This window comes from Malus sylvestris, chromosome 6 (genome assembly GCF_916048215.2).
Source record: "Malus sylvestris chromosome 6, drMalSylv7.2, whole genome shotgun sequence".
Lineage (NCBI taxonomy): Eukaryota > Viridiplantae > Streptophyta > Magnoliopsida > Rosales > Rosaceae > Malus > Malus sylvestris.
In genome coordinates, this window is record NC_062265.1 from 1,948,663 (window position 1) to 1,964,806 (window position 16,144).

The 16,144-nt window shown below is 35.4% G+C and overlaps 1 protein-coding gene across 13 annotated transcripts in view; it reads right to left on the reverse strand.

Moving 5' to 3' along the window:
• Positions 1-15,916, reverse strand: part of LOC126625923 (probable polyamine transporter At1g31830) — a 35,962-nt gene extending 20,046 nt beyond the window's left edge. For 3 of the 13 annotated variants that reach the window (XR_007624510.1, XR_007624511.1, XR_007624508.1), the window contains exons 1-3: positions 15,602-15,916; positions 10,045-11,522; positions 6,497-6,738 (exon numbers count right to left, since the gene is read on the reverse strand). Coding sequence is in view for 1 of the 13 variants with exons in the window: in XM_050295051.1 (XP_050151008.1) it covers positions 10,044-11,522; positions 15,602-15,760 (1,638 nt within the window). In the remaining 12 variants the exon portion in view is untranslated. Of the gene's footprint in view, positions 1-6,496; positions 6,739-7,132; positions 7,627-9,676; positions 11,523-12,057; positions 12,278-15,601 lie in introns of those variants that run through there. The other 10 variants (XR_007624518.1, XR_007624515.1, XR_007624509.1 and 7 more) reach the window with 7 other exon arrangements.
• Positions 15,917-16,144: the final 228 nt, after the last annotated feature.

The window sequence follows — 16,144 nt, forward strand, 5'->3', positions numbered from 1 at the left end:
AAACAGCTAACAAACTGAAGAACCTAAGTTAGCACACTAAATAGTTAGCCATTATCGCCCCAATAGTTTTAATAGCAATGTGAAACTTAACAGATAAAGAAATGTTATCCAACCTGTATCACTTCGAACATGAGATTAGAAACGATTTCCACATATGGACACAATAATCACTCGTCAAACCCTCAAAATGAACGACGTCTCTCAAATGTTTTGATGATAATGCAACATAGAATGTTGGTTAGTAGAGATGATTGAATCCAGACTCCATCAGTACGACATTATTACCAAGACATTGTTAGCCTTATAAGGTTATACAATTAAAACACAAACGAAAGAGTGACTAACCTAATTCCAATGGCGGCCATGGAAGTTGAGCACAAAAGTAGCAGAGCACGGCAACACCATGATCTTCTATAAACTCCTAGCCGAATACAACTACTTTATGGGAAGCATTATGTTGTGTGTTCTAGGGCTTATAGGGACCGGTGTTTTTATATAGGCTAAAAGCTAGGGTTTCCATCCATAAAGGAAACCTAAACTTACTTTATTAGCCTCCAAGTCAAGTATCATAATCATATTCAATTAAGGATTCCATCAATCCTATTTCCAATATAAGACACCTTATATAGGACTGATATCTTTAAGAGATCAAATCACAATTAACATTATTCTCCAATATTACATTCCTATTACATGTAGTAGACCACTTAAAGGTTGATTTATATTGGATAAATCCAACATTCTCCCACTTGGTCTACAAAATGTAATATTCACGTTTATACTTGAGATTGGAGACTAATGTCACTTTAGTGGCCATGTAAGAGTGATTACATCTCGTCCTTAATGCAATTTCTGTCAAATGCATTTCTTAACATGGAACTAACAAGGTTGTAGGGTTGACACAACCCAGAACCTTCATAATCACACATGCTAAGATCCTCATTCACATGAAACACAAATTATGATCAAGAGATGAAACTTTAAATAAACTTTAAATTAACCAAAATGTCTTACTTTATATCATCTCAGGTCCACTTTATTGTAACTCACAAGTTACACTTTATGCTTCTTCGAAGCCTTAAATCTGCCAATGCAGATATCCTTCATCTAATGAAACCACCATAACCTGCAGGTCTGAATACATCTCCAAAACAATCATGCATCACTTTCATTAGATCAGTAATAATACAAACAATGTTTGTAGCCAACGAACACAACTGAAAATACCAAATAGGCACATGTCCAACTAAAATATCCCAAAAACTTCATAAAACAAATTAATTCAACACTTGTGAGCAAGATGAATTAATATGTTTCTGACACTGATCTATGCACCATACCAGTTACTTTCATAGTGATTTCCAACACCTGCGGGCAAGATGAAAATCCTCACAACTGAGGTAGTACATAAACCATGTCATGCCATTTAATATGCAATTTGATAACAATTTGATATCTTATATATATTTTATCAGATGATTGACTAGCACACGAAAAAATGTGACTTAATGAATCCAACTGGAGATTAAAATGAATATATGGATTCTATACATACCTTATAGGTCATCTGCAACTGTAAGGCATTACTAACACGAAACTCAAACTCCCACTGATCTGCAACATCGTTACTTAATTTGCAAATCAATACTTAAATCATACTTTTGAAAATATGCCTTTGGGAGTAGCCTTACTTAGTCAATGAATGCGTATTACCTCAATGAAAGGTACAACTAAGCTTGAAAGCATTCACTGCTGTTACACAAAACATGTATCCAACAACCATCTTATATGTATTAATAAGTCCACATTTATGCTAAGTCCTTATGAGCCCCAAAATAAATGATCAACCAAGAAATCCAAATGATTGCAAGTAATAGAAAATGTACGCATATACCAAGTATCCATTCGTGCAACTTAAACATATTATAGACATTCAAGTAACACAAATTCATGGAAGATAGAATAATGCTTTAATAGATTCATGCAAGTCCACTTAGTGCTCAAAATTTTAGAACAACTCCCACTAAGTTTTCAGAGTTTTCGTTCACTAATTCTCCCACTTGGGCAAACACTCGTTAATATATTCTTTCAAAGATGTTCCTAAAGAAAATTGCTCTATATTTTAGACATAATAAAATAGACATCTCAACCAACATAAAGTTGTCAAACAGAATTTCAGCAACGAGTTACACTTACTTTAGAATTAATCATAATTAATTTATAAGCTTGATTGCTACCAAATTTATACTAATCAAAATAGACATACTAATCTTCATAAAATAAAATTATAGAGCCGTTTTGGGTCAAAATAGTAGTCTAAAGTCACGTCTCAAAAAGACCAACACAATCTGCCAGTAAAACTGTCTATACGATCATGGGTTACTAGTAAATTCACCATAATTAACATACATGGCAGAAAATTACGAAAATTCGCAGACACATAGTAGACATTTATCTGTTGAACATATCCAAAATTCAGGTCATTTGGTGACCATTAGACATGTCATTCATCCGATTTAAATCAAGACACGCAATCTGCCAGAAACAATTATGTGCATCTATCGTGAATTTATGCATCCATAACAAATTCAATTTCATATCATTTCAATTTCAATGTCCAAAGGAAACTTTAGTAGTCAAATTTCATCCTCTAAACAGACATCATAGTTCAAATTGAAAAGATTTACAAGCATAAGACTTAAACAATGCGTACCTTAGCAATCCTTGATTAACCCTCATGGGTCCAATACTTTGCATCAACTAGTCTCGTAAAGAGATACAAAATACATCATGATGCAACCGATTTCCATGCCTTCAAACAACAACCTTTTATGGGGCTCATTGTGGAAATATTTGTCCCTAATGGCATGGAACTTTATCCCAATTAACTTCATGAAACTAAATTAATTTACACCTGTGGGCAAGAAAATTAACTAGTTTCTAGTACTAGATTTTATGTCACAAAAGTTCCTTCATGAAAAACTTCAACACCTGTAGGCAAGATGAAGGTTTTCACAACTTCTGTGAAATAAAACTCATACTATGCCATCTCAATTAAACTAAAAGAAGTAATCCACACCTGTAGGCAAGAAGATTATCCCTTTTATTCTAATTAAGATGCAAAATTGACCGAAGTAACTCAAAAACACAGTTTCATCATCAACTAAGCCGTTGCGGCTTGCTTAGTTGAAAGGGCATTGATCAACTCCGCCCTGAAACGATACAAGAAGTCACATGGATTAATTAACTGTAAGTGACAAAATTATGATAACCTGATTCGAGTTTTGAGTCTTGCCAACAAATGGCACTAATTCCTTCATGACTCTCTTTGACATTAAATTAATCTCAAGAAACCTAACAACATACTTGAAAGAGATTAATCACATATAGAACAAATTTTATTCCACCAAAAGAATGTCAATACTTATCATTATGGAGTCAATTGTTTGAAATAGAAATACTTTATGTAATGCAAAAGAACAATACATTCCTTTAATTTAAAAACTAAATTGCTCAAATGTTTTCTTAAGTCAAACGGGTTCCTTTTCTTTTGTACCTTTCTTTCCGTAATACAAGGCTCCTAAAACATTAGCATCAAAATCGTGCATTAGCCTTGTAAATACCAAATTAAATAAAGGAACTACCAAAATTCTTTTCTTCCAAAAGAAACATCTCCAATACATGCCATACATTAGCCTTGATTAATTTCTTTTCTTCTCCCCTTATGGCACATAAAAATTGATTGATTAAAGCATTGTTTAAATTCTTTAGGCATGGGAAAAACTAATAAACTATATACAAGTTTGAAGACTTATGCTTATCAATTTAGTCACATGCTCTGAATGAAATACATACCTTATGCCTTCATATGTTCACCACTTCTTTATAAACATATTTATAATCACATGACCAACCACAATTCTCAAATAAATAGCTAAAATACAAATGAGAATTGTCACATAATTACTACAAACCTTATTCACTTGTATTATACCCTTATTCTTGTCATTGGATGCTTTCTGTCATTCTCAGTCAATCCATAAGTTATGCATTAGTCATGAACAATTAAATGACTATACTGAGATAGGAAAGCAAAATTGTAGACAAAACTAATTTGATTAGTCATGCAAATTCCGCATGGAGTTAATATCATTATAAACCGTACTTGAATTAATCCCCCATCATGCTTAGTATATTGCATTACTAATCAAAACATTTGTGTTAGGACAACCCAATCCCTTTAATAAAACATGCCATATGTCCATTTTAGTTATTACCCATGAAAAACAGAGCAATAGACTTACTCTTGTACTAATGCCGAAACACCCAGACTATTTGTACAAAATATAGTCTCAAACAATAAAATAATTTATGCATTTTTACATATGCTTCTCCGCATGTTTACCATATACATACCATTTAGATACTGGTGTCATGATAATTTTACACATGCAATGTGAACTTCTAGATACATAATTGGCTTTAGAAAATTACGTATACTTAGCTTGATCAAACAATTGCTGGCACTTATGCAATTGCAATTCATGGCAAACAATATTAGTCCTTATTCAAATGGATAACAAAGGCAATAAAGATTTGGAGTTTAAGAAGTAATTCCAAAAACCTTATAAGGTATGTAATTATATTTTGAGGGGTGCTTAGTGTCCCCTTGTTGCCTTTCCACCCTGGAAGCAGTGACTGGAGCTGCTGGGACCAGCCAATAGGCTCACTCATGCATATTACTAACGAAAAGCCACGAACAAGCAAGATATATATGCACTTTTATATGCATGCATCTTGGCATATCTTAAAAAATCTACTTTTCCCTCGTTCTATATGCCACTTGTATGCAGAATTAATCATGTTCACAACATATATTTTCTCTTTGTTTTGATAACCAAGTTTAAAACTTAATAGTCAAAACTAACCATATGCATGATCAACTAATTAATTCGCAATTGACACATATAATGATCAATATTGTTTGCTTTGATAGGAGACTTTACCGAGCTTGTTGACTTGAGATGCTTCATAGTCTTCCTTGGCAAGATTAGTACAGAAGTACATATTTCTATATGCTTACAAAATTGACAACAACGTTAGCCAAAAAGTTGTATCTACCACTAAATCAATTCAACCAAAACATTGGCATGAATATCGAAAGAAAGCTTAAAGCATGCCATCTTCTTCCAGTCATAATTAATTCAGTAAAGATGAGCAAAGCAAACTGTTCCAATCTTTCTTTATGAGAACTGAATACAAGAAAGGAAGCTTGAAGTGCTTGAAAACCTACCATTCAACAATTATTAGTTTACCAATTTATGAGTGATATATCTCAAAATTCTCCAGTGCAAGGTTAGAACCGACCTCCATCAGGATCTCATATGCGATGCATATATGAACCTCCTTATTTGGCTTTGCTGATCAACTCAAATTCTCCGGTGCATGGTTAGAACAAAATGACTATTTCAATTGAACCAAAACATTAATATGAACATTGAAATAGAAAACGTTAAGCACCATGGTAATTCCAATTATACAATTCCATGAAATAATGAACCAACTATTTTAATCTTCCTTTTTTATAGTTAATTCAATATCATCATTTAGTGCTTCAATTAGAAAAGCCCACATTTGGAATTGAAGGGTGGTGGCAGTGGAAGAAAACTTGAACTCAACTGGCACCACTCGCAAAAACAGATTATCCAATTATGTAATTGTTTAATTTAACTGATAATTTCGGTCTCTAAGACCAAATAGGAATTGATGTAAAATATGTGCCGTGCATATCATACTAATATGCCAAGTATATACAATTATATGCAGAACCGTACTATGCAGTTTTCAAGCAGGTCCAACATGGTGATGTTGCCGAATGCAATCACAATTTGGATTTAAAAAACCGCAGTCCAAAAGAAAAGATATTATATAATCAAACTTCAAACCTAATAGGTTTTAATCATATAACTAGTGGCTCTGATACCAATTGTTAGCCTTATAAGGTTATACAATTAAAACACAAACGAAAGAGTGACTAACCTAATTCCAATGGCGGCCATGGAAGTTGAGCACAAAAGTAGCAGAGCACGGCAACACCATGATCTTCTATAAACTCCTAGCCGAATACAACTACTTTATGGGAAGCATAATGTTGTGTGTTCTAGGGCTTATAGGGACCGGTGTTTTTATATAGGCTAAAAGCTAGGGTTTCCATCCATAAAGGAAACCTAAACTTACTTTATTAGCCTCCAAGTCAAGTATCATAATCATATTCAATTAAGGATTCCATCAATCCTATTTCCAATATAAGACACCTTATATAGGACTGATATCTTTAAGAGATCAAATCACAATTAACATTATTCTCCAATATTACATTCCTACATGTAGTAGACCACTTAAAGGTTGATTTATATTGGATAAATCCAACAGACATAACTTACAAAAAATCCACATATTTTAAGCATGTCAGAGAGGTTTTAAACTGAAGACATACCACGAGAAGCGGTGGTCTGTGCATCTGCCATGAACTCTGCATATGAAGCCTGATAAAAAAGCAGTAGGATGCACTTGATGAATAAGCACTACAAACATACAATCAGAAGTAAGTAAACGAAACAAAGAAAGACTAGATTAATATACCGCCATTGCTTCCCGACTTTCAGTAATCCTTTGGGTCATCTTCTTGTATTCCTTATCTGCTTCATCCAACACTTGTTGGCATGCCTGGCTCTGGATCTGACGGCACAAAGAGACGTATAATTAGGTGAAAAAATCGTGCCCTAGACTGAATTCTAATGCTCCTCTTCCCTAACTATTACTACCCCTGAGTACTAGTTCATCATACAGCAGACAAAACCTTATATTAAATAGACATTAAGTTTCAATTATAATTAAGAATTAATTGGATTTACATTTATTTTGCTTTAGCAGACCTTATAACAGTAATGAGATTTAATTATGATATGAAAGTGAGATTAAATCAACATAATGTTATTATTTGGCGAAAATTCAAATTTCTGTTTTCTCAGGTATTTTCTCGGCAACCAAACAGACACTAATCCACCAACTCCGAGACTAAATAATGCAAAAGTACGACAACAGAGAATCAATATGAGAGAGAGAGAGAGACCTTGAATCGCTTGTGGAGGCGAGATTGAGAGGAATCAACATCCTTGAGGATCTCAGAGTGGGAGCGGTCGACATGCAGCTTGAGATCGTGGAGACGAGAGGAGGCGAGGAGCCTGAGATCAGGAATCGAAGCTAAAGCGTTACTTTTGGGGGATTCCATGAGCGCTGCAGCAACAGAGGCCAAGGCTCCTCCTCCGGCAGCGACGGCCGCCCTCTTGCGCTTGCTGCTGGTATTGAAAGTTGGCGATTTCGGTGACGGTTGGTTTGCAGGGGAAGAAACCACTGGAAATTGTAACCGCGTTTCCAGAAAGTTCGCGGTTAAGCATCTCCGGGTTCGACTTCCGCTTCTGCTTCCGCTTCCGCTGCTTTTCTTCATCTCTCCGGTCGCTTACTCGTCTTCTTTCAGTTTTTCCTCTCTCGGCTCTGTGTTTTGAAAATTTCAAATTTTCTAAGAAAATGGAGTTGGCGCCTTGACAGGTGTCTATTTATATGTACGGGATTTTATATGCAAATTTTGGGCTAACAAAATACAGAAATAAAAAATAATAATTGTATCAACCTTCATTGAATTTTATCATTTTCTTTTGTTGGATATTATTTGCTAACTAAAAGGTGAAGTTGCAAAATCTACACTAGAACGTTACATTTGATGCAAAGTAAAATGTACAGATGATATTTAACGAATCACATTATATCTTCAACAATCTTTATTATTATTTCAGTGCATCATAAGTAACATTGTATTTGGTATATCGTTTTAATAACAGTGAAGGTACTTGAAACACCATAATGATACACCATAAAGATGTGTTTTGTGCATATTTGGAGGGAACTCAATTTGTCTGCTCCTTCACCTGAGTTCAAATTTCTCCTACATAAGGAATATCGCTTTGTCAAAAAGAAAAATGTGTTGCAAATTCAAAGAACTACGGAGTTTTTCAATTGCAAGCAAGGTACAAAATATTGATATTATCGGCAATATTTCACCGATAATATCGTTTTTGTGAGAAGATGATATTTTTACAATTATCCATCTAATTATCGTCAATATATCACGATATTATCAATATTATCAATAATATCGTGTGGACCATTGGCCCTCGTAGACCGATTAAGCTATGCCTGTGGTAGTGTTGGGCTTTCAGTTTTGTACACGTCTTAACTCTCCTACATTCTTCAGCTGGCTGATGTGGGACTAGAATTGTGCTTTCTTGCAGAGTTGCAGTGCTGTTTCTGACTTCGTACTTTAAGGTAACGACATCTTATAGCTATCAAACCACAAAACTACATCTTATCACCAACAACCAGGAATTTAACATGCCATGGGATTGATACATGAGATCAACCTATCCTATTTTCTCGTCCTCTTTCTGGCTGCATCATCTTTCAGTTTCCTCCCTAACTCGGTTTGAAGGACAGAGCTCGAAACAAGAAATTGAATGGGGAAGTGGGATCTGCAAAAGCTTTATGTTCCTTGACAAGTTTATGCTTCTAAATCGTTGAAGAGATTGCTGAATGCCAATCATTGTTGTGGTGAAACATGCCGGAACCATCTCAATCTGCACTAGTTTGATATCTTTCAGAAAGTTGATGGTTTGCTCTAGCTAGAAAATGCCAAGGCACAACACGGTTGGGCTTTTGCGATTTGGTGGATTCGCTAATCTCTGTCTCAAGTGCTGGTATATTGATTTACGACTCTAAATGTGAATGATTTTTTCGTTTTTATTTGTTCCTTTCTCAATACAAAGATGTTTTTTGGTGTGCTCGGAATATGAGCACATACGTCATATGTCATTATACAAGTGAAATGAAAAATTAAAAAAATTAAAAATACAATAAAAAAACTTCCCTACACTTGGGATTATCCAACTCGCTACAGATGTGTTTGTGATTACATATTCAACCTGTAATATTTATATGGTCGTTAAGATGTCTGCAAGGCTTGCAAGCTAATATTTATTATCTAGGATAAATTTCTATATTTAAAAAAACACCAAGGGGATTCGAACCCCTCCCATTTTACTCCTTCAACACCTTGACCACCATATCACTTATGTTTTTGTGGAAATATGCTAAAATACACATACTCTACACATAGAGATGATGAAGATAGTGAAAATTTTAAACCTCATAACAACTCTATGTGGTACTAAGTCAGTCTTGTATGTTATCATGCAATGTATAAATTGTAAAATATTGTACTAATTCATTATATATAAATGATTATGGTGTGTTTACACTTCTTTCATTAATTACTACATATTTTCTACACTCACAATGTTTGCCAGCTCGCTATATAATCAACTTAAATCAGTTAAATCCATCATGCAATGCATTTCCTTCCAATTTTTTGTGATAAACTAATAGATAATTGACTAAATAAACATCCTGCACAGTTTCAATAAAAATTTCCAAGTTTTTCTTATAATTTCCGTGGTTTTTATTCAATTTTTATCGATATCAATAATATCCTGATATTTCTATCAAAATTTCCGTGTTTTTGGACTATCGATATTTCCGATATCATCGATATTTTAGACCTTGATTGCAAGAAAGATTTGGCAATTCTGAATTCAATGTAATTTCAAGATCTTTGAATCAAATGATGCATTAAAACATGAATTTTGAAATGATGGAATTATAAAACTAGAACTCAGAAGTTATAGGAGACTAGGAGTTGGTGAAATTTCTTATTTTTGTATGTCACCTCCAGGGAAGGACATGCAATATACATCCCTCCTACGAGTCACAACATGCATCCTACATTTCAAAGTTTCTGCAAATGTCCTCTCTGGATCTGTGTTCGAGCAATGCAATTGTATACCATAGCGAGCAGTCATCGCTTCAACACCAACGTCCTGTAGACTGCAGTAGTCAGTATACAATGGGTTTGCATGTATATTGAGGACTTACTAATGTCTTATGGAGCCAACACCCTCCTGATTAGCACCGTGAAGATCTGGGAGGTCAGCACTGACGGAGAACTTCATCCACCTCTTTCTCTCGACGTAAGTGAGACAGGGCTGCATCACAAGGCCGATCAATATAGCGACAAGGCTCACAACCACGATCTTAAGTGTCGAAAGAGCCAAAACTACACAAATCAGTATGGTTGGAGGAATACACATAAGAATGGCTCCAACTGTTCCAACGGGTATCTTGTAAGGACGAGATGTAGCTGGGTACTTCACCCTTAACCGTATGAATGATATAAACTCCAAAATCATTCCAAAACAGTACAAGAAGTTTTCTGCAGCTACAATCTCTTGGAAGCTCAACCAAGATAGCAAAAGGACTCCAGAAGCTGAGAACAAAATGCCAATCACTGGGGTTCCATGACGAGACCGCTTACCAAAAAACTTAGGGAGCATCCCTCGTTCTGCCATCCCAAGAAGTTGGAAGGAGTCGCTGCTCATTTCAGCAACAAACATCCCCATATTCGACACTGCTGCAGCCGCTTGGATCCACCATCTCAACCAAACTCCCCCAATAAGTTTAGCGATATCTGAGAAATATCCATCTGTCCACAACTCACGGTCGAGTGGAACAGCCCCAGTACCCATTAAGAGCGGGAAGAAATATCCAAGAACAACTAATATCAAAGCATAAAACAGAGCCTTTGGGAGAGTTTTCTTTGGGTTTTCTACCTCTCCGGCAAGTGTACTTATCGAGTCCCAATAGTTTAGATTCCAAAAGAGAGTGTTCAGATATAAATTCCAATCCACATTGTGTAGATTTACGACTAGCCATCTCGAAGGCTTCAGCTTGGGGATTGCCACGAGTCCCATAACCACAAAAGGAACGATTGAGAAAATTCCTAAAAGAACAGCAACCCAACCCACAATGGTTAGACCCCTATAGTTCATGTAAGTGAGCAACAATGTCAAAACTAAGACCGCTGCAACTCTTGGAACGCCACCATCTAACGCTGGAATTGCCGACTTCAAATAGTCCAGAAACAGAACCGGATACAAAGCATTGTCAATAACCCCGCTTAGCCATTTCATCCAACCCTGCTGAAACCCCCAGTAGGGACCCAAAGCCGACGAAACCCAAACAACATAACCCCCAGCCTCAGGGAACATGGTACCCATCTCCGCGGTAATTAAGGCCTCCGGAACACTCCAAATGAGTGGAAAGACCAAGAACCCGAGGAGGGCTAGAAGCGGACCAGCGGCCTGGACGCTATCCTCAACCCCAAATGGACCCCCAGATACCTCATAGAAGATGATGAAGACAAGAGGCAGAAGTGAGAGTTTTTTGAAGTTGTCTACCCGAGGCCTAGGGGAATGTACTTCACCAACTGAAACAAATTCAGCACCGTTGCCGTTGCCGTTGGACTCTCCCATTTCAATGGAAGATTGCCTATTTTCTTCTGTGGTCCTCAGTTTCTGCATTTTTCATAATTTTTCAACATAACAATATTAATTCGGTTTTCACTGGCATACTTTGAAGGTGTTTATATATACAAGAGCAAGTACATTAATTAACTATCCTCGTCAATCAAAAGTTCAAAACCAAAGTTCCAATTTTGAAAAGCGATATTCTACAGTAAATTATATAACAGTAAACTAAGAGGACGGGGGTTCAAAATCTGGTGACACTAACTGAAGTAACTTGATGTTTCACCGTAAAACCAATCGGTAATATGGAGAGTACGTCCCATCAATACATGAGATTCATTCTCTCAACACTAACTTCTGCCTAATCTACCAATTTGAACTCACAGATTAATCAACTCTGGAGTTGTTTTCAATTTAAAGAAATTAATTAGCAACATAAATCAAAATAAAAAAAATGGGTAATTACAGTAACATGAAAATACACAACCAAGTTGGAAGAGTCGCTTACAAAGTGCAACAAAATTAGATGTTTGAACAGAAAAAAATAATTATACATGATCATAAGAAAGAAAAATAAACAAACCAGGAGTAGGAAAACAAGGCAACGATTTCAGCTGGGTTGGGGTAGACAATCTCCGCCATTGAAGAAGAAAGAAAGAAAGCTCCAGGTTTTACACATCAGCGGCCCAGGGAGGAGAGACAGCCGATAAGTCAGCAGTGGCGGTAGGCTTCGAGTGAAGGCATATAAATTATTGTGCGTGCAACTCAAGGTCTTAAATTTTAGTCCTTTTTAAATTCATGAGAAAAGGGGGATAGAAGAGAAAATGCAACCTTTTAATGCTTTTCCACGTGCTAGTTTCAGTTACCAAAAAGTTTATTTCACTTTCTTAAAAAAAAAAAAAAGTTTATTTCACTTGTAAGTTAGGCATTTTTTATTTGATTTTAATTAGTAATTAACTAGCATTTGCTTACACATTTTGTATGTATGAACATATTTTTTTAGAAAATGAGAATGAGAGAGTGAGAGATAGAACGTGGGGAAGTGGGAGGTTTTTGTTTTTGGTTATATTTTTTTAATATTTGAGGTATTTTAAAATCATCTGTAGATGAGGTTTCAATAAAAAAAATTTTGGATCTATGAAATTACATTATTGCCCATCTTTTTTTTTGTGTGATAAAAGACTAAGTAGTCTTTTCACCATCTTTTCATCATGTTTTGGTTAACAAAAAGGTTTCATTAATGAATAGAAATGAGAAGTTCAATACAAATTATTGTGGCAGATCCGGGATTGGTTTGAGATTGCTCAAATTTTTTTAAAAGAAAATTGTTTGGTAGATGGAAAAAAACTCTCTTTTTTTTTCAAAATCATGGATGTATATCGGCTGAAAATAAAAGCGGCTCTGCCTATACTTTTCAAAAAAAAAAAAAACTTTTTTTTAATTTTTTTATAGAAGATAGGAGAATGGTATTATTTAATGAAAATTTTATATTGTGAATACTACCCTCTTTTTTTTTTTTTTTTTTTTTTTTTTTTTTTTGCTAAAAATACTTTAAGCAGTTTACTAAACACCCACATGTTTTTTTCACAGTGGTTTTTTTTTTTTTTTAAACTATATTGCTTTGGCTAAAATCCAATCGTCTTCAATGTAGATATTCTTCAACTCTAAGGAGTCTAAACTCATTTACTTCAACACGTCAGCTAACTTTTTAAGGACTTCATTTTGTATGACGCTTTTGTGGAACATAATATGTAAAAGCACTAACATAGATAGGGAAAATTCTATTGTAGTGGATTGAGTGTAAGCGTTAAACATGTAAAAGCTTTAACAAAGTGTTGACCCTAGAAACTACAAAACCTACGTGGCGCGCAGGCCGAGTAATCTATAAGCTAACTACGTCCTTCGGTGATTGCGGGGCGTGCCAACTCGTCGGCCGAGTATGGCCGAGGAGTAAATTTATTGATGTTGCGTTGGGTGCGCGGCTGACCTCTGCGTCTTGCGATTGCGGCCGAGAAAGGAACACGTCTCGGCCTCTTGGGCTCTCGAACCTGAAGACAAGGTTACTATTTTTACGAAGTTCAATATCAAATTCGGCTTTCAACGTGCCGAATGTAATTACTTGTGACACCTCACTTCGCCGAGAAGGCTGATGAGATGACCTCGACCAACAAGGATTCAGAAATCCTTCTCGACCGAGACTTGGATAGGTAATCAATCGTTCTCGCTGCAGTGCTGTTGATGCCAACGGAAGATACTGCGAGACCGACTGATTCTACGGTGACAGAGCTATCTATGCCGACTTAAGATATCACCAATTGCTTCCACAGTACTGTTGATGCCAACGGAAGATGTGTCAGCGAAAAAGGAAAAAGAAAAATCACAAGTTGTGAGAATTTGCGCAGGGCAATTTTGTATTGATTTGCAGGGGTTTCTCTGACGCACAGCTTCCCCTATTTATAGCGATGTATCTTGAATCCGAGTTAAAATCCTACTCGGACTAGGTCTTCCTCTCCGGATCAACACCACCTCGACCAGTCCTATCTTCACTAGGATTGTGAACCTAGTCCTTAACTGAGCCGGAGTCGCTTTCTAGGTTACTGATCCCACCGAGACTCCTCATTGTACTAGGACTCGACTTGCGTTATGATCTATCCGACCTAGGCTTGGAAGCCCACGAGTTGAACGATTCATGGCCCTCTCGCCGCACGGCCTCCCGGGCCGAGGATGATCCTACCTTCGGCCCAAACTATTATTTTGGGCCCAAACACAAAGATAGCGAAAATTCTATTAGTAGTCACAAACGTCATTTCAACAAGGATAGCGAAAATTCTTATATAAAGCGTTGTATGTGTGGACTAGAGTCAAACTGTAATTTAATAGTTACAGATGTTGTTATATAGTATACACAGATATTTTTTTAAAATCTCAAAAGAGGAAGTGATTTTTACACATACTTTTTAACTTCTTACACACACCTCTTTATATATTGTCATCGTCCGAATCAATCAAACAAAATTAACAGCCAAAATTAAACAAGAATGTACAAGAGGCTAAAATAGACGTGAAAATCAATTTCCATCTCAAAAATAGATGCCCAATTCAGCATCTGTTTGCCGAACAGCATAAATCTTTATGAATTAGCTTATGCCCTAGTTTGTACGCGGAATCTGATGCATCCACACCACTATGCTCTTAAAATAGTCATCAGGGTATGACACATACTTTCATCTCATGAGAAATGGGGTGTATTCCAGCCTTTACGAATAATGTATATTTACTTAATAAATTTATTAATTCGAACAGTTTAATTTTTATAATTATTATTTGAATATTATTTACAAAAATTATTAAAATCTGAATTATAATATTTATACAATAAATTTATGTTATTTGTAAATGGTTGAATACGTGCAAGTATTATCCTTTTGCATTTATGTTAGAAGGAGTTCTATTATGCATATACCTATAGTATACCACCTAATTATCATATTTCCTCTATGAGAGAGAAAGAAAATAAGGGAACCCGCGAATATTGATACAACTATTAACCAAGGAAAATTATAAATGGTAAAAACAAGAGAAACTTAGATCAGAAAAATCCATGCCGAAAATAAATAGTTTTTGTCGGTAAAGGTAAAAAACATCAAGTAGGGTAAAGTGCAAGCAGATTTTTTATAGGGAACCGATAACTACACTCCTTTTATCACCCTTCACACGGTGTTATTATTAATATTGTCGATTGATTTCATTTGTTTTATTTAAAGTGAATGCCAAAAACAAAAACAAAAAATGTGTGTATTTATTATTTATTTCACCCAAACGTATCCTTTCCATTTGGATTTATTCAGAATTTGTATTAAATTAAAATGATCACATTATCTCATTTGGCAAAGAAGATGAGCCAAGAAATTCAGAAAATTGAAATTGACCAGAAGAAAAAAAAAAAAAAAAAAAAAAAAAAAAAAAAAGAAAAAGAGAGACACCATGGAAAATGATGGCACAGCAACGCAGTATGCTGAAGAGGAACGACTGTCCACACAGAAAGACAGAAAAATTGTTTTGTAAACGGAAACGATAAGGTAAACACATTTTCCCAGAATTAATTAAACAATTAATCTCATATATACCTGGTCATGGCTGGCGTCAGAGTTACGGTGATCGGTAGTCTGATTGTGTGAAGCAGCAGCATCTTCTCCTTCTCCAGCAGCAGTGGGAATAATACTTGTAGAGAGAGAGTTGCTGCCGCTGCTCTGCTCCTTCTCCTCCTCCTTGTGCAGCACCATCATAAGCAGCGGCAGCAGTAGGAACAAGACTACTTTGGTTAATTGCCTATCTGATCGATATACATGTATATATATAAGTACATATTTCCAAATCAACTTTTAAGAAGTCGAAATTGGCATGCTATCCAAAGTTTTCCCTTAAAATTTCCCACTTTTTCTACCTTTTTTGTTGGAAAGACACGTTTATTTCATTCATCATCGCACTATATAATACTGATGAGTTTGACATACGATATTATGAATCAAATCCAATTTATTAAAGAGACTGAATGAAAGTGCTATAATATTTGTGAACATGAATAACGTTACTGATCTTTACGGACTTTAATTTAAGTTTTTTTTTTCTTTTCTAAAATGATTTTTGAGAATGACATAACTCGTCACTTT